Source organism: Amblyomma maculatum, chromosome 1, assembly GCF_055883805.1.
Source record: "Amblyomma maculatum isolate TAMU_Amacu chromosome 1, ASM5588380v1, whole genome shotgun sequence".
In the NCBI taxonomy this organism is placed as follows: domain Eukaryota; kingdom Metazoa; phylum Arthropoda; class Arachnida; order Ixodida; family Ixodidae; genus Amblyomma; species Amblyomma maculatum.
In genome coordinates, this window is record NC_139344.1 from 252,106,204 (window position 1) to 252,131,420 (window position 25,217).

The following is a 25,217-nucleotide window of genomic DNA, read 5'->3' on the forward strand; positions in this document are numbered from 1 at the left end:
CAAGCCCGACAAGAGTAACATTGACTTAGCATACTCCACCCTGTGGGACTGCACGGGAAGTGAAATGAGAAGACGTTAGGCCATCCTCAGTCTGCATAAAGTGAGATCTGTTGGATTAATAACTGCGTATCCAGCAAAAAACATGACCACCAAGCTCGGCAGCTTCCAGAGCGCCAAAATTGGCCTGTGAGTGCCATTGTCATATGCGCCCTTGATATCCAGGAACAACGCCGCGCTTCAAAATTTTTTGACACTGTACAGATGATACCAGGTCCACCACGTCGTCAATTGAAGAGCGTCCACGTCGAAACCCGGACATTATATCCGGATATACGCGGTAGCGCTCAATACGTGTAAGCAGTATTCTTTCCAGTACTTTACCGACGCAGCTAGCCAGTGCAATTGGACGGTATGCTGTCAAGACCGGAGGCGATTTGCCAGGTTTCAGGAGCGGAACTAAACGACTGCACTTCCACTCGTCTGGAACTGCACCCTAACTCCATGATTTGTTGTAATATTCCAAAATAACGTGTCTAGCTTCTTGTCCAAGATTTGCAAGCGCAGAGTATGTACACCGTCGGGACCCGGCGATGATGACCGTCTGCAAGAAGCCAAGCGCAGCGTCAAGTTTCTTCACTGAAAAAGGAAGGTCCATTCGTGAATCCCGAGAAGCAGGAACATCGTTGAAATGTAGCGTTGCCGTTGGGGTCGATTGGCCTGCTACCCTAACGCAGAAATCTTCAGCTGCCTCGAACACACCACGTCTTTAGTAGAGTGCGAGAGATTGATTGCGAGATTGGGGATGTTCGAAGACCACGCGCAACATTCCAGATGCGTGATATAGGATTCCGTGGATCAAGCGTTTCAAAGAATGACCTCCAACGTTTTTCCTGGGGGGGCTTGAATTCTGCGCTGAATTTTCTTTTGCATGCGCCTCGCATCTCTGAGGTCGTGGCGGGACTTTGTGCGTCGGTATCTACGCTCTGCCCTCCGTCGCAGTGATCGCAGGCGCTGTAATTCCATATCAAACTCTGTGTAACTAGGCACTGGGGTAAAGAAAGATGTCGCGTTTGTCATCGCCTCCTTAATTTTCTCCAAAATCTGCAGAGAGGCCGCACTGCAAGCATCTTCCATAAATGCTTGAAACGCCGACCAATCGATGCGGTGCATACGTGTGGCAGAAGTGGATGTGGAAAGGCCATTAATTATATGTATGGATGTGGTCGCCTCCGTGTGTTTCTATATCCGCAAACCATTGGACGATGCTGATAAGGTATCGAGACACGAAAGCCAAATCAAGACAGCTACTGTAAGTTGCCCCTCGAATAAAGGTCGGCGTACTATCATTAAGACACTGAAGGTCATGATCAGAGGCGAAGGACACAAGCTTTCTTCCCTTGGGGTTCATTCGAACGTTTCCCCACATGATATCGTGAGCGTTAAAGTCTCCTATGATGATCCAAGGGCCAGGTGCAATCTCCATCAAGTCGTACAATCGTGTGGCGTCAAAACGACTTGATAGCGACGTATACGCACCCACAAGCGTAAACGTGAGATTGCGCTTCTTCTTTAACTTCAACTACATCGATACAAAAGGCCGTACTTTAAAAGACAAAAAGCGGCCCGGTGAGGTTCTTGGCTTCATGCACTTAGGCTGCCACAGAAGAAAATAGCACAGCACATGAACCTTATGCGTGCTTATGCACGATCACACATTTGGGAAGAAAAGTGAGGAAAAGCTGAAAAAAAAAACGACAAAGAAATAAAATTTGCGGCTACAAATAGCCTTTACAACACAACTTATATAAGTAGATTAAAGAAAGTGAAGCAATTTCTTTCCATAATTTGTTCAAATCCCTGGTAAATCACATTGCTGGGGGAACCGGATGGACTACATACGTGAGTTCTCATCAAATATAGATGATGACCTTGCTGTTTCCCTGGTGCATTGGAGATGCAAATGCCTCGTAGCCTGACAGTAGCAAGATGTTTGGTACATTCGGTTCACAAATAACAAGGATGGGGATGTGATTTGCATGAACATATTGTCGAATATCTGCGATTCGGGACTGAAGCCCACGGGCATTCCATTAAAAAATAGAGGCGTCCTTGAGTTTGTTTGTTTCCCAAATGTTGATGCTTGAGCCCTTGTATATGCTACTGTAGAGCCTCTAGAACTGGTTTTAGCGCTTCCAGAACTTGGAGCGCAATCTGTGCTGCTGGCGTGCGCAGGCTGGAAAGCACCGCGCAGATTTCATTCATCATAGACGTGAGAATGGCAGGTTCGCGGCAGGTTTCCTGGCCCAGTGGACGTGGAAGGGTTTGGTAGCGGTGGCCAGTTAATTTCTGAGGCAGCACCTCCAGCTTCACCGCCCATCAAAGTCCCTTGATTTAGAACAGCAGGCATAGGAGTAGGACAAGATGCAAGAGTGCTCGAGGCCTTGCTATCAAAATTAACTATCTTCGGCGACGCGAATGACGCCGTCGCACCTTAGCAGCGGCCTCTCTGTGTGTAGATTTATCACGCACCATGCTTCAGCACTGCCCGTTCGGTCTTTGAGCGGGGGCAGTCCTTAGGGGAGGAATCATGAGGGCCACGGCAGTTGGCGCACTTAAGAACGATCGCGCGGCAAATGTCGCCGCTATGCGACTCAGGGCATCTAGGACACACGATGGAATTTTCGCAGACGCCACTGACGTGGCCGATCTTCATGCACTTTCGGCATTGAAGTGACTTGCACGAAGGGCCGGACTGGGTGTCGGAAATGTCCAGCCTTCACGTGCGATGGTATGCAGTCACCCTTGAAAGTGAGCTTGATGCATTTCGATCTCCCGAGGCGCTGCACTTACAGTATGGAGATGCTATTGATGCTGGCTTGATTAAGACAGGTAGATCGGTGTCAGCGATCGCCACGTCGACTTCTAAATGACGGCGGCCGCAGTGCTGTTGTCCTGGAGAATATCGGAGCGCACACCGATGTCGCCGAGCTTGTTGAAACCTCTCCAGTGCGCTCCGCTCCATTACATCAATGGCGATTGTGTTTTTGTAGGGATCCACTCTGACGTCTTTAATCTTTCCAGGGACGAGGGTTTCAATGAACAGACATGACTTGCCTGTTGAGTAGGTTGAGATTGTCTGTTGGCGTCTCTGGCACAAACAAGACAGTGCGTGTCGGGGGGGGGGGGGGGGGGGGGGGGGGGGGGCTCGCGTAGTGATGACCGTAGACGTGCTGGATGAGGACGATGTTCTCTCGTCAGCGTAATTCTTCGCTTTGCTTTCTGTCTAAGCACGAACCCATCGTTGTCGGTCGAAGAGTCATCTCTGTAGCAGCCGAGTACAACACAGTGGCCTGGCTGCTGTGTCACTCGAGTGGTTCCGACGAACCGAGTTCCAAAGGAGGCCCATGAGTGTTCACTTGCATCGCCCTGCGAAAAAGGGAGCGGCGCCTCCCTGTTATGGCACAAATTACAAAAAAAAAAAATACAGCGGAGACGGCAGCGTTCTGATAAACAACTTCTTTCTCCTTCCCGGAAGATCAGAGCGTGACCGGCGTTCGTAGCCTCGTGCACACGCACGAGCTGTCATAGCTGCTGCTGCCACCGGAGGATCAAAACGAGCTCATCGACTGCATGCGTCAAGGCGGCAGCAGCAGCTGTAACGGCTCGAGCGTGCGCGTGCACGAGGCTGCGGACGCCGGTCAATGACACTTTCTAGACACTGCTGACGGTGCCATACCAAACTCTACGCATGCCCATATTTGGTATCGCGGCACGAGAACCTGCCTATATATAAACAGCCACCGACTAATCCCTTGGGACGGGACCTGCGAAAGGGCGAAAGCCGCGTGTGAGCTAACAAAGGCAGCCTGCGGCCGCGGAGACCGGTCAACCAACAATGGAGCTGAGGGCTTAAAGAAGGAGGCAAACGGGAGAGCGAAGAAGAGCAATCGCAGGCAGCCGACGAGACGGTCGAACAGAAGACGAGCAGGGCAGAAGACTAGGGCTGCACCACAACATGGGAGCCCGGGGTCTAGTCGCCGTTCAAGGCAGCTCATTCCACCGCCAGCTGGAAACGAAGGAAGCAGCGGCAGCCCTCGGCATTCCATCACCTGGCGTTACGAACACCCAGCCCTTCTTCAGAGTCCGTGCCGCACCACGCCAACTCAGCAACGCAGCCCAGTGACGGCGAGCCGTAAGCGAAATTGAGCCAGATGTTTTATTAAATATGTTAAAAATTATATTCCTAATCTGTGTCTCCATCTCCTTATGCCCAGTGTGGACCCAGGACCACTTTAAGTAACTCGAGTCATAACACAGCCATCGGCGTTCTGAAATAAGAATACCGACTACTGGCTGTCTTCAAGTCAGCGTTAAATTAAAGTTTTCAAGCAATCCATCAACGGTAAGTTTCGCAATTGGGTTTGTAGTGTCTAGGGCACAAAATTCGAAGTTGTCTCCAGTAGTCGTCTTGCACTTTGTTGTTTGGTGCAAGGAAAAGAACCATATCAAATACATGGCCGTTATTTTAGGGGTAGACAAAACAAAAATCATGTCATGCTACACTAGCTCAGGAAGGTCTATCTGGCGCGGCCGTATTGCAATACATCACGAGAAGCCATGTTCGCACGGGATTTCCTCTTTTTAGGGAACTTTTCCTCTAATCACGGCTTCGGCGGCTGCTTTTCGATGGAGACGAAAAGCAAGCCGCCTGTGTGCTGTGCGATGTGAGTGCACGTTAAAGAACCCCAGGTGGTCGAAATTTCCGGAGTCCTCCACTACGGCGTCTCTCATAGCCTGAGTCGCTTTGGGAAGTTCAACCCCACAAACCAAAATAAACAAGAGAGAGAGAGAGACTCTTTAATGGAAAAACAGAGAATTTTGCCGGCGTTTATATTTCGCTGGCATGCCACTCTGTGTGGGTAGGGGAATTCGGGAGGGAAAGATTGAAAAAAGAATGGTGAGGGAAATAATAGAATTGAAGGGGAAGATAAAACACGGCCATTAAATACGTGTTAAGGTGCTTCGTGGAGTAATGATATAAAATCAAATAATGAAATGCATGATCCGACAAATATGCTTATAGAGTTCACAGCTTGCAAAATGCCTGAGGGAAACATGCGAGGTGAATTTAGAGTTTGTCAAGGAGTCCAATGTCTTTCAAATATGTAATTAAAAAGTTCATCGCGAGTCTCTGTTGTCTAGGGCAGGCTAAGGGACCTAAAACACTGTTCATTATTAAAGGCAGTGGAGAGAGCTTCTCCATGCTGTGTTCATAGTTTGCACGCTCGTCAGCGTACGCAGTGCACTCAAGTAGGATATGTTCCACAGTTTCACTCGAGCCACAGTTGTCACAATACGGGCTGTTCATTTCACCGAAACGGTAGCGCAATCCATTTGTGTATGCACAGTTTAGACGAAGTCGGTGGTAAAGAGTTTCTAGTTGGCGAGGATATTTCGGAGGAAGTCTTGATTTTAGATGTGGGTCAATAGAATATAGAAATTGGTAGTGATGCGTCGGCAAGCTCCAAAGTCGATACGTTGTTTTGGAAGCAATTCTTTTAGCCAGTTGGGATGCATCAGATTTTGTGAAGAAGGTCCTAATGTATCTTTGATGTTGGTGGCCTTTGCGAGCCGCTTCATCTGCTTTTTCATTGGCTTTAATGCCACATTGAGCTGGTATCCACTGAAATGTTATGCAGTGACCTGCGGCAATAGCCAAATGATGAAGATACCCGATGTCAAGGGAAACAGGATGATGATTGTTTTTCTTCAGCAGGTTAATCAGGATTTGCAGAGATGCTTTGGAATCAGTGAAGATAACCCATTTTCCGGGAGTTTGGGGCAGGATATAGGAGAGAGCTTCTTTAATGCCATGGAGCTCAGCTGTCGTAGATGATGTCTTCCGCTGCAGCCGGTAAGACAAGAGATTGTTTGTTGAGGGTACATAAAGGCCACATGATGAAGTCTCCTGAGCAGTTGAACTGTCGGTGAATATGTGGGTGTGGTGCGTATATTCCTTGACTATGTATAGGCGAGAGCGGTTTGCAGAAGAGCTGCCTGTGGCCTGCGGATTTTCGCATCCACGCCAGGAACAGACATATTCACCTTTAAAGACGATAGTGTCCATGAAGGAAAGATGACTGGTAGTAAACTACGTGGCTGAATAATAGCAGGGAGGGTCAGAAACTGCACTGCTTGACCAAAGCCAGAGTAGCTGTGAGTTTGGTGGACACGGTGCAAGAAATGGTTCTTCCCTTGGAGGACATGTCGGAGATGGGTGCGCATAGTTTCTTGGGCGGCAATCACTTCTAGCGGGAGGCATCCTGCTTCTGCAAGTGTTCCTGATGCAGAGGATCCCTTTGGGAGTCCAAGGCATATCCGCAAGCAGTTGTTCCGTGCAGCCTCAAGAATCTTCTTGCTTGTTGGAGATAATCTTTGAAGTACCGGTAAATAGCAGCGTAGCGCTCCTTCAAAGTAGGCCTTTTCAAGCAGAACCATCAATCGGCAGCTGCTGCCCCATCGTGTTCCCGCCATGAATCTGAAAACCTGTGATGCTGCAGTGATTATCTCATGGAGTTTTTTTAATCTGAGGGGCCCAAGAGAGGTTACTGTCAATTATAACCCCTAGGAACCGGTGTGATCGTACACAGGACAGTGACCGTGCACCCAGGAGCCGGTATCGAGTCATTCTTTTCCTTGTAAAAGCCATAGAAACACTCTTTTCTGGTGAGTGCCGAAGACCCCGGGGAGCCAGGTACATTGAGATGTGCATTAACGCTGTCTGAATTCGTTGCTGCGTTGTATAACGCGAACATGATGCACTCCAGATGCAAATATCATCTGCAAAAATTGTAATGCGTACTCCACGGGGAAGGTTTCTTGTTATATGTATAAGGGTAATATTGAACAGGAGAGGGCTGAGCACAGCTCCCTGAGGTACGCCCCTCTTCACTGCATAAAACGCAGTTTGACCATGTGGAGTGCTCATAAAAATTTGCCGCTCTTGTAAATAGTGTCCAATCCAGTTGTAAAGCTTTCCTCCGAGGCCAAGGCTGGCCAATGCTGCGAGAATTGCATGATGAGATACAGTCAAAAGCAGCCTTGATCTCAAGGAAAACGGCTGTCGGGATGTATCCAGCGTGAAAGTACTCTTCAAGTGATGAGACAAGGGTAATAACATTATCAGTCGCAGACCTATTCTGGCGAAACCCGTTCATTTCTTGAGGATATTCATTTCTGCTCTCGAGGAACTAGCTAAGTGACGCGTTTAGAGATCATTCGCTCCATAAGCTTACCGACGCAGCTCAGTAGGGTGTTGGGTCGGAAGGATGCATAACTTGTTGGCTGTTTAGAAGGTTTCAAAACGGGCACAATTTTCGCCAACTTCCATTCCGTTGGGACTTCACCAGACATCCAGGAAGAATTGTAGTATTCCAGGAGTCGAAGGCGGGAATTGTGAGGTAGCTTTGCGATTGCGTCATAGGTCACTTCATCATGGCCCGGAGACGTCCATCTGTTTAATTCTGCGATAGCTGTGGTTAACTCCTCAGTAGTGAAAGGTAGGTCCATCGCTGACACTGCCGCCGGGGGGGTGTTTGACAGACCATCTGTGGAATGTGTGGAAGTCACTAACCCTGCGGACGGTCGTCTGCAGTATTCTTCTGAGACTTCTTTAATGGATTTTCGTTCATGCAGAGATAGTGCTGTTAAAGGGTAAAGCTGTTGGAGGGGCATGCGCATACCGCGAACTATCCGCCAAATTTTGGCTACTGATTGGCGCACGTCCAGTGTAGAACAAAAGTCACGCCATCTTTGCCGACTAAGCTTATCCAGGTAGCGTTGAATGTGACGTTGTGTGCGTCAGGCACGAAGGTCTTCAATGTTTTTTTTGTGCGCTTAGCTTTCCTTTCAGCTCGTCTGCGAATAGCGCACAGCCTTTGGAATGTCTCATCATTTTTGGGTAAGCTATCGCTTTTAGTGCTTTCTCTCAGGCAATAAGCAATTGTAGATATTAGTTTCTCATGCCGGGTTGCGGCAGTAATTTCTCTGCTTGCAGCATCTTTGTACATATCCCAGTCTGTAGATTTTATAAGAAATTTCTTTGACGCCATCTGCGCACTGACAGCCGATATGAGAATTGGGTAATGGTCACTTCCACGTGTTTCCAGATCGGTGCGCCAGCCAAAGTTGTGGGCAGCTGAACTTGTCACAAAGTTCACGTCAATGCTGCTGGAAGTCGTCAGGCCTCGAATATAGGTTATGCTGCCGTCATTTAGCGGTTCAATTAAATGTTTTGCCAGAAGTTCTGCAAGCTTGGCGCCTCGGGCACATGTGTGTGAGCTTCCCCAAATTTCATTGTGAGCGTTGAAGTCTCCGCAAATAATATGCGGAGTGGGCGTCCTTGTTATCAAATTTTCAAGCCTCGAAGCATCGAATGGCCTGCCTGGCTCAAGATATACTCCAATAAGAGTGTACTCTTGTCTCCCAATTACTGTTATGGCGCACACATATTCGTTATCATTGTTAGGCGGAACTTCAACCAAGGACGCCGGGATATCCTTGCGAAAGCCTATCAGCAATCTGCTAACGTCATCTAGTCGTTGTGAATGATGAAAATAGTATCCGCGTAGTCTAAAAGTTTCCTCCACGCGCGATTCAGAGATGACTATGAAAGGGAAGTGGTACGCTCGCACAAGTTGCCGAAAATCAGAGAGTTTCGAGCGTAAACCACGAGCGTTCCACTGGAAAATGGTGCATGTGCGATAGATGTTGTGGATGGTTAGCTGTGGTGAAGCTCTTCCTGTCGAAGCCATGATTACAGATGTGTGATATTACGCCCCTGCGGAGCGTAAGAGACCGACAGCAACGGCTCCATTGCTAGAACAGCTTCTACTTCTGGGAGTCCTTGTGACGAAGGGCTAGCGCGGACAAGTGCCTTGATGGCGCAAACAGCATCGGAATCAGCAGGCTTGTGATTTCTTGTTCGGTGCCTTTCGCTGATCTTCTTGTTACATTGCGTTGCCTTAGGCTGAGAGTTAGAAAGGTTGTTTGTCGGGTATTGTGCGGAGTGTCGCTGCTGCTTTGTTGGAGGAGAAAAGCCAGAGGACTTTCCACGCTTCTTTTTGGCTGCAGCTGCGTACGTGTCATCACACGTTTTTCCATCATGTGTTTTTCTATGTTGTGGTGACTGATTTTGGGATATATCTAACGTTTTTGTAAAAACCACGTCAGGGTTAGGTGGTGGATCATGACGCTTGGGCGGTTTCCCTTGTGCTTGGTCCACTGAGCGTGCAAGTGTAGCAGCTTTCTTTTTAACACAACCTACATATGAAGCAGGGTGTGGGCCATCGCAGTTTGCACATTTAGGTTGCGCTCTCGAGGTGCACTCTTTGTGCGAATGGGGGGCCAGCACACACTTTGCATCGCACGGGGCCGGTACAATGTCTCGATATGTGGCCATGCCTTTGGCATTTGTAGCATTGTGTCGCTGCTCCGACGTACTCAGTTACAGGGTAACTACAGAACCCAAGCGTTACTCTCTTCGGCAGGGGTGCATCTTTTGAGAATTCTAATATAACAGAACGACGGCGTACCTCTTTGAACTTGCCACCGTCCTCAGGAATGTATGTTGCTTGCCTCCTGGCTGAGAGGACACCTTGGTCACGTGGATACTCCTGCAGATCTTCATTTGAGTAGGTGACAGGTACATCCTGAATTTTCCCGTAGCTGGCTGTGTAAGAATACGGTACCCGGGCCTCTACAGCCACTCCAGCCAGCTTAGTTACTGTGAGCAAACGGTTTGCAGCCGGCAATATTGATACTGTAACCATTAAGCTCCCATCCTTATTGAGACGATGGCTGAGAAATTTTTCTTGTGCCGACGCTACAACTGCCGAAGCCACGATGTTAGGGTTGGCTTTCCATAGATTGCCTCCGACCTAGTTGGGTCTGAAGACAACCGTAACATCAGCAGCTCTCTTTTTCTTGTAGGAGACAACCGTGAAGGATGCGTGGTCCATGTCCTCTGCGTGGTCACCCAATGCCGCATCGCTGGCCTTTTCTTCGCGTTGTCTTTTGTTCGCAGAGCCCTGATCTGTTGCCGCCACTACAGGGGCCGCTTGACTAGCCGATGGCTCTGCTGCCATCAGTGCAGCATGGAGTGCGGCTGGAGGTGGTGTTTCGTGTCGGAGTGCATACGGCGCAGAGCGCCTAGGAGGTCGCTTGACGTGCTTCCGCCGGTGGCCAGGGACCCCTAGATCGTCGCACGTTGAGGACACAAATCACAGGAACACTTAATACTCTAAAACTTCGAAAACACACCGAAAATTAGAGACCGGCCTCAGACAGCCGATCAGCTAATCATCGTCTTCCTTATAAACTTTCCAAAATAAACAAACTTTTCCTCTATTTCAAAGCATTTTCATGGTGGACTGTTTGTGCATGGCTATGAGCTTCCCATAGGTAATAACCAAAAAGCGAGCTAGCAAAAGTTGATGCTGCACGCCGCGGTCGCTCGGGGGTTAAGATGGACAGCTACTGAACCAGAGTACCCAGGTTCAAACCAGACAACGATGGCCACCTTTCGATGGAGGCGAAACACAAATGCTTCCTTGTACTGTGCGATCCCCAGGTGGTCGAAATTATTCCGGAGCCATACGGCGTCTCTCATAACCTGAGTCGCTTCGGGACGTTGAACCCCTTAACCAATAAACCAACCTCTCTCTCTTTCATTTCCCCGTTCCTTTACGGTACGGTTCAGGTGTGCACTGAGAAGTTTGACAAATACTGCGCCTATAAGCCAATTTGCATTTACGTTTTCTTTAAGTTGACGAGCAACCTAGTTATTGACTTTCGTAAGCAACAAGCGTCCAGCCGCTGGTAAAAGTGTGTCCTAAGATGACTTCTGCTTGCGCGGCGGCCGCATTTCGATGGAGGCGGAACGCAAAGGTTTCTGTGTGCTGTGCGATGTCAGTGCACGTTAAAAGATCTCCAGGTGGTCAAACCTATTCGAAGCCCTCGGCTAACGGCCTCTCTTACACAACACGTTCATCCATCGTGGTCGCTCTCGCCACACGGCTGTGCATGGCTGGAGGAACAATAGTTGCGGTTCGAGGGACGCGAAACGAAAAGGCTCCCCTGAACTGCTCGATGTTATCGTACGTTAAGGATCCCCGAGAAATCTAATTCAATATGAACGCCTCCAGTTTGGTGTCCTTCATAGGGCATGCGTCGATCCGGGACGTTAAGCCACATTTTCGCTATATTTTCATGTTCCATGGAGAGAAACAGATAGAGAGAGAGAGAGAGCACCTTTACTTTGAGCCTTTTGTGTTATTTGCCGCGCGAGGGCCAGCAGGTCCTACAACAGGCTCGTGGCAAGCCAAAGCTCCAAAACACTTCGTGAAGTAAAGAAAGCGAGAGAGCAAGAGTGGAGGGGGGAGGCAGGAGGGCTAACCTGAAAGATGTTCCCATCGGATACCCTGGACTGAGGAAAAGGGATAAGAAGACAGAAAATGGAAAGAGAGGAGGGGTGAAGAAGACGGTGACAGTTTGTCAAGCAAGCACAACGTTTGCAGCTAACAAAATAGTGCTTTGCAGGCATTCAGGCTTACTGAGCACTGTGGCCACGGTCTGAGGACCTTTATCGCCCGTCAGGGTGTGATGAGCGAGGTAGTCCAGGGACCATATTCTGTAGACTTGCATTTTATTTAGTCAGACGTCAGCATGGCGGCTGCAGTACACGAAAGCAGCGAGGGGCCAGCCACAGAAATCGTTAAGCAAGCTGTTCTCGCTGTCGACGATAGCCATCGCCACTCGCCGCACACTGGCTGCGTCCTACAGCCAATGCTGAAGTGCGGTCGTTAATGGGTCAATGGTTTGCAGTAGTCCGCACTTTACTGTTTTTATTTTTCGATTAATCGGCGGACGGTTCTTCGGTGTTTCCGAATGGATATTTTTCGTTTTCAGCGAATATTATTTTTAATACGGATTGGCTAACAACTTTTTCGGTAGCACTATATGTGGCATCCAGCTGGGTTCAGAAGTCAGTTCGAGTTTATCTTGATTTGTTTCTCAGCCTTGAGCATTCATTTTAAGGTGATTATTTACTGGCAATGTGCCCATAGCGCGACGCCCATATTGCACAAGGAAATACTGTCGTCGGTATAAAAAAAAAAAAAAGAAACCGGAGGTTTAATATGCAACCGTTGAACTAAACGCAAATGAAAAAATATATAAACTTGGTTACCATGCAGCTCGGAGTAAAGCAGCAAAGTCGTAGCGAGATGCTCGTTGACAGCATTGATGCAAATGTCGCTGAACTATCGCGGTAGCCAGAGCATGAGCAGTGGAGTAGGCAGAACTTTTCTTCGATGGGGCTTACGTCGCTGCGCGGTCTCCTCCGTATCGAGCTACCTGCTACAAGCCACCTGTCACCAACCTGCCACTTACCAACTGCGCCATCAATGTTGCACGCCGGGATGCATAGGACTGCACGGGAGAATAATGCCGCCCGGGGCTTTCGTTCCATCTAGTATATTGCGCATGTATTGTTTCGGACGAAAATAATTTAATTTAGCAGATGAGCACTCAAAATGCATCACAGCCAGTTTCCCAGGCATGCAATTAACGTTTAGTAGGAATGCACAGCCTTCCTGACGGACCTGTAGATGAAAAGTTTACCGGCAGTTCTCTCCAGTATGCCTGTAACCAGAGTCCTTCAATTCTCTCCCTATAACACTGCTTATAATGCAGCATTTGTACACTAGAAAGTGTTACCAACAGACGCGAACTTTCAGCAGAACACTTCGACAGTCTTACCGCCGGAGCATGCATAGGAACAAGACACCTGAGAGAGAGAACGCAGCGGCTTTAGCGTCGTCCGCATGTGCCCTTCTAGTAGAGTCCCTAGAAGTATTTGCTAGTCTGCCGTCCGAGCGGGGTTCCCTACGGAACCGGTTGGCCGCTTCCCGGATGAAAGCGTAGGGGACGCTGCACGCATTCGGAGCGTGGTCGCGTTGTGTACGTCGTTCTGTGGCGGTTGTGCAGTACTGCGAGTCTGCGCCGCGCTGATCCGTTGGTGCCGTGGCAAGGCTCGTGCACCATGTGCACTTCTTTTCGCTCGCGAGCCACAAATTAGCTAGCATGTGTGTAAGTGTGCCTTCTTTATGTATGTGTGATCGCATCATATCCAGAAAACGGGGTAAGCGTGATAGCACGACAGCACGTGTTTCTTGCCCGGGTGCAAGAGTGGGTAGCGCTCGTGCAGGGTGAAATTCTCTCTCTTCAGGACACTGAAAGACGCAGAGAAGAGGCAAGAGTAAGAGCGCAACATAAAGCGCTGCGGCAAAGGCAATAACATTGTTTATTGCTTCAATTAGGGCATAAAGGAATATGTAAAACGAAAATGAAAAAGGCGTAATAAATGAAAGAAAATAGGCTGGCTGTGTTCTAATAAAATTCAAGAGAGAGCGATGATAAGGCCCTTCCGTGCAAGCAGTGTACGAAGATGGGTTGCTCGGTGAAAGGCCCACTGCCGTCAGGTGCCGATATTGTCAGCTTCAGTGGCAGGCAAACCCACAAGTGGTGAATATCTTCCTCATTATTTTGTGAGTTGCAGACAGGAAATCCTGGACGTTGATATAAATATCGGTATATATAAATATCGGAGGATCCGGAACGGGGTTGCCCTCACATTACTGTAACACGAACAAGCTAGTGTCGACTTTTGTTAGCGACACTTCAAACCCTGCATTATTGAGCGAAGTTTTAAGACATGTAAAGGTAATTGAGATTCCCCGGGATGTTACGCAACTCACGAAGGATACCATCTCAGCGCTGTTTCCTGACACTCCAAAATACTTGTTGCAACCCCTGCCTCTCAAGAGAAAGGAGCGCAACTTGTGCGAGCAAAAACAGTCAGCAGGGAGACCTGCAGAGAAAAAAAAGCGCACTGATCCTGAAGCATCAGTGGAGCCAGTTGAAGAATACAGCGGCGGTGGATCGTGTGACGTGAGCCTGCTCCAGGAATGCAGAAAGCTTCAAGCCACCGCGACTGGGGACAAATGTCGATCTTTCTGATGTTGAGCAATTAACATTCGCATAGTGCCACTCAAGCGAGGACGGATCTCCGAAGGCAATCTACTCAAATCGGCGAGTTCTGTTCCATCGCAGTGATACAGGTGAAGCTGCCATGCATGCTGCTGTGTGCATTCGAGGAAACAATTAGTCAAGGAGATAGCTGTAAAGTCGACAGAAGACGTAATTAATCTTCAGGACATTGCGAAACTCAGCTTCTGTCCTGACAGCGGATTGAATCCTATCACCAAGACCTTTCCCTCCTGCAATGGGCGTTACTTTGCGACGAACTGTGCCATTATTTCTGATATAGCCTGAAAATACTTGCGAAAGTTAACTCAGAACACCCTGTCAAGAAGAAGAAAAAATCAAGAAACAGACTTCTAAGTCTCGAGCAGTTTGTCGTACGAAGGACAAGGTGGCATAGCTGGTAAAAGCTCTAGGTGAAATGAAAAATAAAAATGAACACCTTTCAAGGACTGAGTATGAAAGAAGTGCTAGTGCCCTTCCTCTCAACTAACAGCTGGCTGTTAAAATATGTCTTAGAGGTGGCAAAATGTAAGTCAACAAAAGTGATGGCATACTCTGATGAGGGGCTACTAGGCTTCCTAAGCACCAAAGAATGCATATCAGCAGTTTGCCTGAAGCGCGGTGCGATTTGAAGGGCTCGAGTTCCCATCTTGCGTGCTTTAATTGTGCATGCATCCGAAAGTTTCTAGTTCTACATACGTGCACCTAAACGTCCGAAGAAGTTAAGATGAAACTATAGCGTGAATGAAAGCCGGCGACAGCGCTCTGTTGCTCGCACATATGGTCCTCGGAGCCTAGAATGTGCGTAGAGTATAGTCCTCCTTGCAAGCGCAATTGTTTACACAAAATCTTCAGAAGTCTTCATTACAATACGGCACCGCGGTGGCTTCAGCAGAATAATAGGGTATAAAAAGCAGCTTCGTTTCTCCATCGGCTCAGGGGCATGCGCGCTAAACTTCAGTCAAGAAAAAAAAAATCGTATCCGTGGTTATGCCAACAGCTCTGCTGCGAATTCAATATTACGACTAAACTAAAATCAAAGACTAAAGAGCGGCATCACATGTACAAGGCACCTGACAGTGAGCATGCAGCGACTGCATTTCGAAACGCACGGGCGCGCGCGTCGTCTGCTCCGTCGGCAGTGGCACGTGGCACCAGTGGCACACCGCTTCACCGCAGCGCCACCGCGGCGATCATTCCGCGGCCGCCCCCGTCGCGGCCGGCGGACGAGAGACTAGCAATATTTCTAGAGACCCTACTTCTAGTTTATTTTTTCCTCCATGCATCGGACTTCGCTGCGTACCAGAAAAGTCCAGCATATCTGATAGTGTGGCATGTCACGTTTGTACGGTACCATGTACTACTTTTGATTTAACGTTTTTATTCGCGCCGAATGCCTTTTTGAGCGCGACAAAGACATTGAAGACAAAGTTGAGAATGATTTCTGGCGCCGTAGGTTATTTTTCTCTGCAGTGTATGCCAGTACGAAAACATTTCGTGGGCGGCTGAAGCCCCATCAGCCCTCCCTCCTAGCTATACGCTCCCAAACATAACTTCCCGTGACATGATTTAGGCGTGGTTTCGAGCATCCTTATACAAAATTGGGCAACGTGCATTCTCATCATATAACCAACACGACGGCCATATAGCGTGCGCTCGGTTCTACATTGGTAGGAGCGCAGTTTAACCGCAGCGCAACCCCCCCCCCCCCCCCCTCCCCACGTCCCGTTTCAAGCCCCCTACAGCCAGATAACAACGCGAAAATGAGGAACAGGTATAAAACATTTATACTGACAAAAACAAAACAAGCGTAGCCATGGATGCAGAATTGAAAACTAGTCGAAATTACTCGAAAATTGAAAAATCTGCATGACCATAACGCTGCACAAACGACGGCACAGGCCCAAGAGAGTGAAGGTAAGAGGGCAAACTTGGCGCCCCTCTCAGAACAGTGAAAGCCTCCCCCCCCCCCCCCCCCCCCACGTCACGTTTCAAGACCCCTACAGCCAGATAACAACGCGAAAATGAGGAACGGTTATATAACATTAATACTGGCAGAAACAAAACAAGCATCACCATGGATGCAGAATTGAAAATTAGTCGAAATTACTCGAGAATTGAAAAATGTGCATGACCATAACGCTGCACAAACGACGGCACAGGTCCAAGAGAGTGAAGATAAGAGGGCAAACTTGGCGCCCCTCTCAGAAAATTGAAAGCCTCCCCCCTTCCCCCCCCCCCCCCCCCACGTCCCATTTCAAGACCTCTACAGCCAGATAACGCGAAAATGAGGAACGGTTAAAAACATTCATACTGGCAGAAACAAAACAAGCATCACCATGGATGCAGAATTGAAAATTAGTCGAAATTACTCGAGAATTGAAAAATCTGCATGACCATAACGCTGCGCAAACGACGGCACAGGTCCAAGAGAGTGAAGATAAGAGGGCAAACTTGGCGCCCCTCTCAGAAAATTGAAAGCCTCCCCCCCTCCCCCCCCCCCCCCCCCACGTCCCGTTTCAAGACCTCTACAGCCAGATAACAACGCGAAAATGAGGAACGGTTATAAAACATTAATACTGGCAGAAACAAAACAAGCATCACCATGGATGCAGAATTGAAAACTAGTCGAAATTACTCGAGAATTGAAAAATGTGCATGACCGCCTACACAAACAACGGCACAGGTCCGAGAGAGTGAAGGTAAGAGGGCAAACTTGGTGCCCCTCTTAGAAAATTGAAAGCCCCCGCCCTCCCCCCTCTGCGCACGCCTATGACGATGGTGATGATAGCAGCAATTAGAGCTACGATAGCAGACAGCGTTTGCTGACAAGGTGCAAGCCTATTTTCCAGTCTGCATTTCTCTAACAGGGTGTAACTCCTACCCAGATCAAGACCACTGACTTTCCTCGGTCAAAACTTGAATTCGAAAATTGAATTCAGCATACTTTTATCGTTTTTTTTTTTCTTTGGTTTAAACCAAAATCACACGCCCACATACGCGGCAGGAAGAATGAGCGGAAACAAGGTTTAAAAAAAAAAAGAAAGGATCACGTCCTAATTCACATATAGCACGATGCCACGTATCAATTAAAGGAGCAGCACCGGGTTCACCCGTACGCAACGTTAGCCACAGCTGTAAAAACAACGATCGGATCCGTCCGAAGCCTTTTACAGAAAATTTAAGTACTAAAACGCATTTTGCGGTTTTCTGCCTTGTACTCCGAAGATTTCTCAGTAAAAGAGCCCAAAGCATTATAAACACAAGGCACGAGTAATAAATCCAAAGACAAGGTAAAAAATCCCGCGTGCAAACGCTCGAGGTTCTTGCAGATCTGGACAGGCGACGTCAACTGAACGTACACCAGACCCGTGCAAAAAAAAAGTTCCTGATTCCCGATCTGTGACAACTGACGAAAGCACAACAGCGGGAAAACCGGTCCGAAAACTGTTTAGCGACGGGAACTCGGTTACTTTTTGTATTTTGTAAATGACGCGTACAAAGAGCAAAGAGAGTCGGTGTAAAGATTAACTGCATTGAATGTAGGAACGGGCGGAAGTGGCATTGTAAATGGCTTGAAGTTCCAGTGCCAGAGGGGTGCACGTATCCGCGGTATACGTCACGCGAGAGTTCACCTTTTCACGACCCTGGGAGAAACAGGTTTGACTGGGCTGTGAAGCAGGCGTGGGGGGAGAATCCGCAGCTTTTTCCTATGCTATGAGTATAGCCCAGTCTCCAATATGGCAGCGCCCTTTGGCCAATTTTGAAAAGGTCTATACATAGAAGCAACTCCTCGCTCTGCATTATGCGATACGTCGGTACATAATATGCACCCTTCAGGCAGATGATATGATACCGACGGGGCAGCAGTGGGGCGATTGTCTGTGAGCTGGCAGTACGACCATGGAGGTAGTGTCTTTAAACGATGGAGTTGTGAAGATTGTTTGCGAGCTCTGTTTGCCATCCGCCGATCAATGAGTTCACTGAGCGTATTTAGCTGGGCGTACTCCTGAAGTACTGGTATGGGTGTTAGACGGGGGAGACATGTTATGGCACGCATAGCTTCACGATTGATGGCCTCAGGGAGTCCCACTGTCTGAGGGTGAGACGAATTGAAACTGTGTCTGGCAGATTATACGCGGCTGGACGAATCAGGCGAATCAGCTATGCGACGAATCAGACCTAGAGTCTTTGCAGTCTGTCTGCGTCACAGGCATGGAGTGTTCAGCCAAAACACAGACTACCCCAGCGAGTGTACGGCCAGCGACACCAGATGGGCAGTTAAACATCTCTCGGCGACTGCAAACTTTCACGCAGGAATGACAGAGCTACGACACAGGGAACACGCTGACTTGCAGCACACCACTACGAGCCCAGAGATTCCCATCTCTTCCCGCTCAGACTGCACTTCCTTCCTTGCACTTCAACATTGGCCGAGTTGGCGGAAATGCAACACAGTACGACATCATAGTATATTCTTTCGACTGGGTACAAATGCAGCTTCCGGTCGAATCGTGTATTGATCACTGCCGACGTCGGATCCATTTACTGCATAGAAAAAAAAAAAAAAACAAACAAAGAAAATAAAACCTTGCTTCGCTACAGCTGCTCCTCATACTACGATTACATCACACACTACAGACTCGAGAGGACATACCCACCACCACACAGGTCACTCTCCAGAGAACAACTGGTGGTGTGGAGAAAATTTCAAACTGAGACATATTCCTTAACTCATACATTTTTTTTAATTATTTAATTTAGAAATTAGCCCGACCTGTCGCTTCTGCGGTGAAATAGCATCAGTAAACCATGTATTTTTACCCATCGTTTAATCATCTACCTCCCGGTCCCTCCCTTGAAACGTAGACTGAAGTAAAGACCAGCGACGAGCCGAAAATTCAATCCCGAGCCGTGGCATTGGCCGCATGGGCCTGTGTCGCCCGGAGTCTTCATGGTCTCGAAGGCACGTGCTGATGTGCACCTTACAAACCCCTACCTTTTCTTTCAAAAATAAATTTGCGCTTCCTTCCTTCCGTCGACACACATCTGGTTCTATCGTCGTTCACATAAACGGTATACTTCAGTTGCACAAATTCCCCACTGCTCGACTATGACAAAAAATGAACCGCAAATCGCTACTTCAGGTTTTTTACGGATAGTGGCGTCCTCTGAGGACGACATTATAAACTCTGTAAACCACAAGAAATGCTACAAATGGGCCATGTCAAAAGGGCATATGCAGTGTTACTCAGCCTTCAAAGAGGGCGCATAAGCTCTGTAGTGCTACCACTGCTACAATTCAGTCAACTTCAGAAAAAGAAATGATGGCGAAAAGCAGGCGATATCATTTAATCACTGCATTATTATATCTCTCAATTGCTTTTCACATAAGTGGAGAACTGCAAGATCATAGGTTATTTATTGGGGCGCTATAATCTTTTGTGCTAGTGAAGCGTAGAACAGCGCATGAAAAATTAAATCAGCTTACTGAAAGCGTTAGGGCGAAGTTAATTTTTGCTTAGGAGAGAACGCAGCCAAAAAGGATATCAGATTGCTTCTGCACGCTGTCAGCAGGACGCATATGTGAGTGAGTATGTTTATTAGCGCCCCTTAACGGCCAGAAACAGGTGAATTTTACGCTTCAATCAAAAATTATACTCAAATGCATATAAATGTATTTAAGCAGAAACTATATAATTTTAACTGTTTTTGTTTCTAAATATGTGAACATTATTACGCTAAAAAGATAGAACAAGTAGACGACCGAGGTCGACTATTGTCGGCTCAGGCAAGTATACAGCAGAAGAACACTCAAGAAAATATAATGTATTGCGACGAAGAAACTAAAATAATCTATTCCTATGTAATTATTGTAAACTGATTCTACAAAGCAAATTTATTAAGTGAGCTAAAAATCTGGCCACCATGTAAAATTAGCATCAAAAAGCAACAACAATGGCCTAAATATAAAAAATTTCAATGATACAATGCTTGTTGCCAAATGTGTGTTATAGTTTTTTATTTTACAAACCAATATTATACTTGGAAAGACTTTCATTGCAAATTTTTAGTTACTTTTTTGTACTTGAAGTCTGGCCACGCCGGCCACACAGCACAAACCCAAACGTCTGACAACATTTTTCTTATCTATAACTAAATATTTGCAGCTTGTTTCATCGCGACGTTATTATAATTCAGAGCTGTAAATTATGGCATATATGGAATTTGAATATGTTGCAGATATGTTATGTAGTGAGTGCAGTGTAATTCGCCTTTTTTTTTTTTTTTTTAACTGCACTAGTGCAGAGCGTTAGTCGGTCTGAAGAACGGTGTTCCGAAGTTCAATGACTCACTTAATATTGGACAGTATCTCACCGTATAATGTGCTCTGAATAACAAGACGAAAAAAATATATTTTCTCGTATGCTAGGATTTTGTCAAGAACATATACGGTGGCACAAATTTTCGCATCGGAAATGAAAACAGCTTCGTGCAGCTCTGTGGCAGTGGACAGGAGACTGTCGTCAGCTTTGCGTTCTTGACACTGACGATGCAAATGAAACGCAGTTTCTCGCGGAGGTGTGTTTACTTTGAAGTCTTTTATTTCAAAATCAAAACATTTTACGCCGGATGATTACAATAGCTATGACTCGGTTTATTGTGGACGCGAGTTTTCAAGCAGCTGATCCGGAATTAAAAGGACGTCTCCGACTGGTAAACTGGGAGTTTAGAAGCGAAGGTACAACTAGAACGGTTGGCTAAGGTAAGTTAAAAGCGCGCTCTTCTGTTGATAAGAAATAATGCGTGCGTGCATGCTAGGAATGCAAATTCCAGCTGAGAGGTTGACTAGAAACTGAAAGCACACTTAGTAGTTAAAATCCAATTCCTAGTAAGGCACATTATGACAAAAAAACATAAAAACGTGCTCCAGCTGGTAGCGCACATTCCAAATAGGAAGTAGGACTGCAGGTAGAAATCGAGCTACAATACTTGGGTATTCAAACTGCAATTCTAAAACCATATGGGACTTAGAAAAGCACAAATTGATACTGAAGCACCCAACTGGTGTACCCAATTGGGACTGAGGAATCCAATTATAGCTAGCTAATCTCGCTTTTCTTGTTCTTACCTGCTGAAACCAGTTGAAAAACTTACTTGGTCTCAATTTACGTGATAAGGCAGTTCATTCTCTCAATTATTCATTGACGATTCTCTAGCTACAGGATGCTTGCAGACCTGAAGCTCCCAGATGCACATGGAAGAATGGCTCTTTATTGCACTTCGAGTATATATATATATATATATATATATATATATATATATATATTTTTTTTTTATCAAGAGCCAATGTCAAGATGTGCTATCATTTACTAATAGAAATGTAACTTACATTGTGTGCAGCCTGCAAACATGCACCAATGTGACATACAAGCATAAGTGCAGTTGTAGAGAACAATTCAGTGCATTGATCCCATACACACACCAGCAACTCTCATTGCAGCACGCAGGGTGCGTGCAGCGGACACGAAATAGCTCCCCACTTTGAATTTTTCAACCATGCGCTTGGCTAGTGCTTTGTTTTTGCTGCCTTTGCCTCAGTTAAGCTGCACTGCAAATGACTTTGGCTTGTAGAAATAAAAGCCCCACATTTCAAACAGTTAAGGTTTTATATTTGTGTAACCTACTGTAAATTAAAACTAGTATTCTTTTACCTTTACAAAGCAAAAAAATAGTCACATAGCATGAAGCTGTTGTGAATTGAAAGGCACAGCTGGAATGCTGGAATGAAGTTTTTTTAAGCTTTATCGCTTTTACTGACTGAATGTCAGCAGTACTACATTTGTAAAGTTTTCATGCATGGCAAGTGGGTTTGGCAGCAGCCACTTTCCAACAGGTCTAGGTATCATACTTCTGTGAGGGTGACCACTCTTGCTCAAAGTTTAGAAGTGGTGCCACACTAGATGACTGAACATGTTACGATATATTACCACACATGCTTCTTACTGCCTTGTAATCTTGTGTCGCAGTGGTTGCATTCACGGTAGCAACCATAAATGACAACCATAAATAATGCATGCATATTTTCAAATGTACCTTAAGTGATATCAACGCAAATTTTTTTATTGAATGGAACACTATTTTGAATAATCACATAGGCGTTTATTGAATGATGTATCAAAAAATAAAGCGAGTGAAACCCCAAACCTTCTTTGTTTGATTACAGAGCCTCAGCAGCAGCCTGGTACTGGGTATGAGAGCAGCACTTTCAAGCGGTAAGTCGTTCTGCTTCAGCTATGGTATGATATATGGGGTTAACACCCAAACGATACACATCAGTACAAAGGGGCTAAGTAGTAGAGGACTCTGGGTTAATTTCGACAATTTATAAGCTTCACACATTATCCTTTTTGAGGTCCAAAACAGGCACCTCAATGAAATAGTGCTTATTGCTGGTTATACTGCAACTTTGAATTGCCATTTGCATAGGTTGCATCAGCTGTTGCTGAAATACAGCTTACGAATGGTATGTATGCATTCTAGCTTTTGTCTGAAACAATATCTGAGCTTCTGTTCTTGTGCTTTCTTGCAGTAAATGCATGAGGTTGTGACATGCAAAAACTGAATTTATACTCTATCAACAGGCCTGTCATGATGACGCTGTATGTCACAGTCAACTTCTACATTAATGTTGACTTTGGTTGTTTTCTCATTAATGTCAACAAAGGTGCTTATAATTATGTGTATGCTAAAAAGGCAGTAGCCTGAATGTTGAGCTGTTTTTCTGGTATACAGTATTATAATATATCCATATCAGAATCATAACTGGTGGCACTGAGCATTTGGTGTTTTCTAGAAAAGTGCATCAGTATGGTACAGTAGCCTAAATGCCTGCTCTTTTTGTTAAGAGTTTGTAAGGCTTATGTTTTGCATTGTGAGTAAGGCTAAAAGGTGAAGATTATATATTGTAAAGCTATCTTTGTATATAAGAAGGTCAAAGCATGAAGAAATCTATTAACACCCTAATGCTTTTTAATGAGGATACAGCAGCTGAAAATGTGCCATTTTGTGCCACAGGCTCAGTTTTGTGATATGACTGGTTTAGATTTTTCGGTATTAGGGATACTTACTTTTCCTGAATTGCAGGTTTCTGAAAGGCTATTCATCAACTGCAAGAAAACCAAAATGTTTTTCCGTAGAGCGCAGTCTTCAAAGTCAAAAACCTTGTAAAATTGAGCCAACAAAGGTTCTTCCAGATGCACTTTTTCTTCGAGTTTTTGTATTTTCTTTTTTTTTTTTCACTTTGGTTAGCTCAACGACATCATTTAGTTTGGTGAGCTTTTCATCTAGTTTAGAAAGGGTAGCTTCACATGCCATGCTGGCATCTTTTATTTGCCGATTTTCGCCTAGGATAGCATTTACATTTTTGGTTACATTGGGGCTGGGTTACTTTCTTCTTCGCCACAAAGCAGGAGTAGGAGAACTAGGATGTCGGACTGGAACCAAACCGAACCCAAGTATTTTTCTCCATCTTGGAACTGAACCTGAACGGAACAAATCGGAGGTACCATTCCAAATTGGTTCACAGAACGGTTCCATCTGTCTTGAACAACCTTTGACAATCTCCTTTTTTTTTTTGGTCATTCTATGCTGGCAATAAAAAATTTGGCAGCATTTACTGAGCGCATAATAAAATATCTTTGAGCAGCCATGATGTCATGTCATGTTTGTTGTAAATTATGCTACTAAATACACCAGTCTAGCCTCAAAGTGGCTCTAGAAGAAGGTATGTAGTGCGCCTATGCAGGCAACCATGACGCGCAATAAGACAGTGGTCGCGTCACGGCCACAGGAATGAGACAGTTGATTAATCCAGTTCTCCGGCAAATACGATGACTCCAACCCCAAATTAGTGACGGAGGAGACTTCTGTCAGTGCTTTTTGGTCCACAACACACTGGTGCCTTTGCATTTCACATCCATAAAAGCGCGAAATGCAAAGGTATCCACGTGCTATGCGATATATAGTCACACGTATGGTATACACATCATTGGTCTTGAGGTGTGTGCTTTGTTTGGCCTTGATACGATTTTAAAGTCCTTTAGTGGGAGCCAGATGAAACACTCATGTACGCGTAGAAGTAGAGGTTTTGTTCTAAAATAAAATTCATGTGAATTTTTGTGTACTTGAAAAGCGCAGCAGGAAAAATTATTTTCCTTTAACTTTCATTCTGCACGTGACAGCTTTTGTTGATTATGTGCCAATTAAAATAATAATTTTTCCTCATCCTACTCTAATTGTCAGTCACTCAATAGACATTTTGCTGAGGTTTGTACAAAGAAGTGGAGTCCATCACATCTGATGACAGTTACAATACACAGACTACTATATGAATTTTCAGCTTTTATTATGTATTGGAACAGCAAAGAAAACTCGGTATTAAATAAGTGAAGTGAAATAAAAAAATACAAGCTTCTTTTTTTTTTTTTTTTGTTCTGAACCCAGTCAAACCGATTCGAACAAGAATGGAAGGTGTCTCTAGAGCCCAATCTGCACCTGAAAAGTGTGAACCTGAATCTGAACCGAACTCGAAAAAATTCCTCTTCAACGCCCTGAGGAGAACAGACCCACAGTCAACAGCAATGGGCCTGGCCTACAAGGCTAGGCCCAGTGAGGGTGCGCGCATTGAGGCACCGTACAGTTAAGGCACATGCAGCACCACCTAAAGCACTACATGTGCTTGTGCTTACCCCAAAGCTCAGGCTTGATCCACAGGCCGCGCCTGGTAAAACACTTTATGGGCGGGCCTGTGCCAAGCACGGGCTTTAGGCTACGTTGTCAGGATGGGCTGGGGCCTGAAAAATGATGGGCCTGGGCCAGGCTCGGGCCTGCGAATGAACGGCTAGTTTTACTTACCGTATGCCCACTGCTTATGTTTTATGTGATTGAAATGAAGGAGTACCAGGTGAATACATAGATATAATGCCAGTTCATGACTATTTTCAGAGTGCAAACTTTTTATACATGGCAATGTCATATGACATGTCAGGATGTAAAGAGAAATTAAAACAATCTGGAAAACAACGGAATATGTAAATAAAACAGCAGAT

At 46.2% G+C, this 25,217-nt stretch overlaps 1 protein-coding gene and 1 pseudogene across 5 annotated transcripts in view; both read right to left on the minus strand.

Moving 5' to 3' along the window:
- LOC146206224 (aurora kinase-like) overlaps positions 1 to 25,217 on the minus strand; it is an 880,154-nt gene that overhangs the window by 592,918 nt on the left and 262,019 nt on the right. The window contains exon 4 of one of the 5 annotated variants that reach the window (XM_084590852.1): positions 3,283 to 3,426. The exons of 3 other annotated variants lie outside the window; for them this stretch is intronic. In XM_084590852.1, coding sequence (XP_084446978.1) covers positions 3,413 to 3,426 — 14 coding nt within the window. In that variant the 3' untranslated portion in view covers positions 3,283 to 3,412. Of the gene's footprint in view, positions 1 to 3,282; positions 3,427 to 24,644; positions 24,996 to 25,217 lie in introns of those variants that run through there. One more of the 5 variants, XM_084590849.1, reaches the window with a different exon arrangement.
- LOC146206240 (uncharacterized) lies at positions 8,302 to 10,294 on the minus strand (annotated as a pseudogene).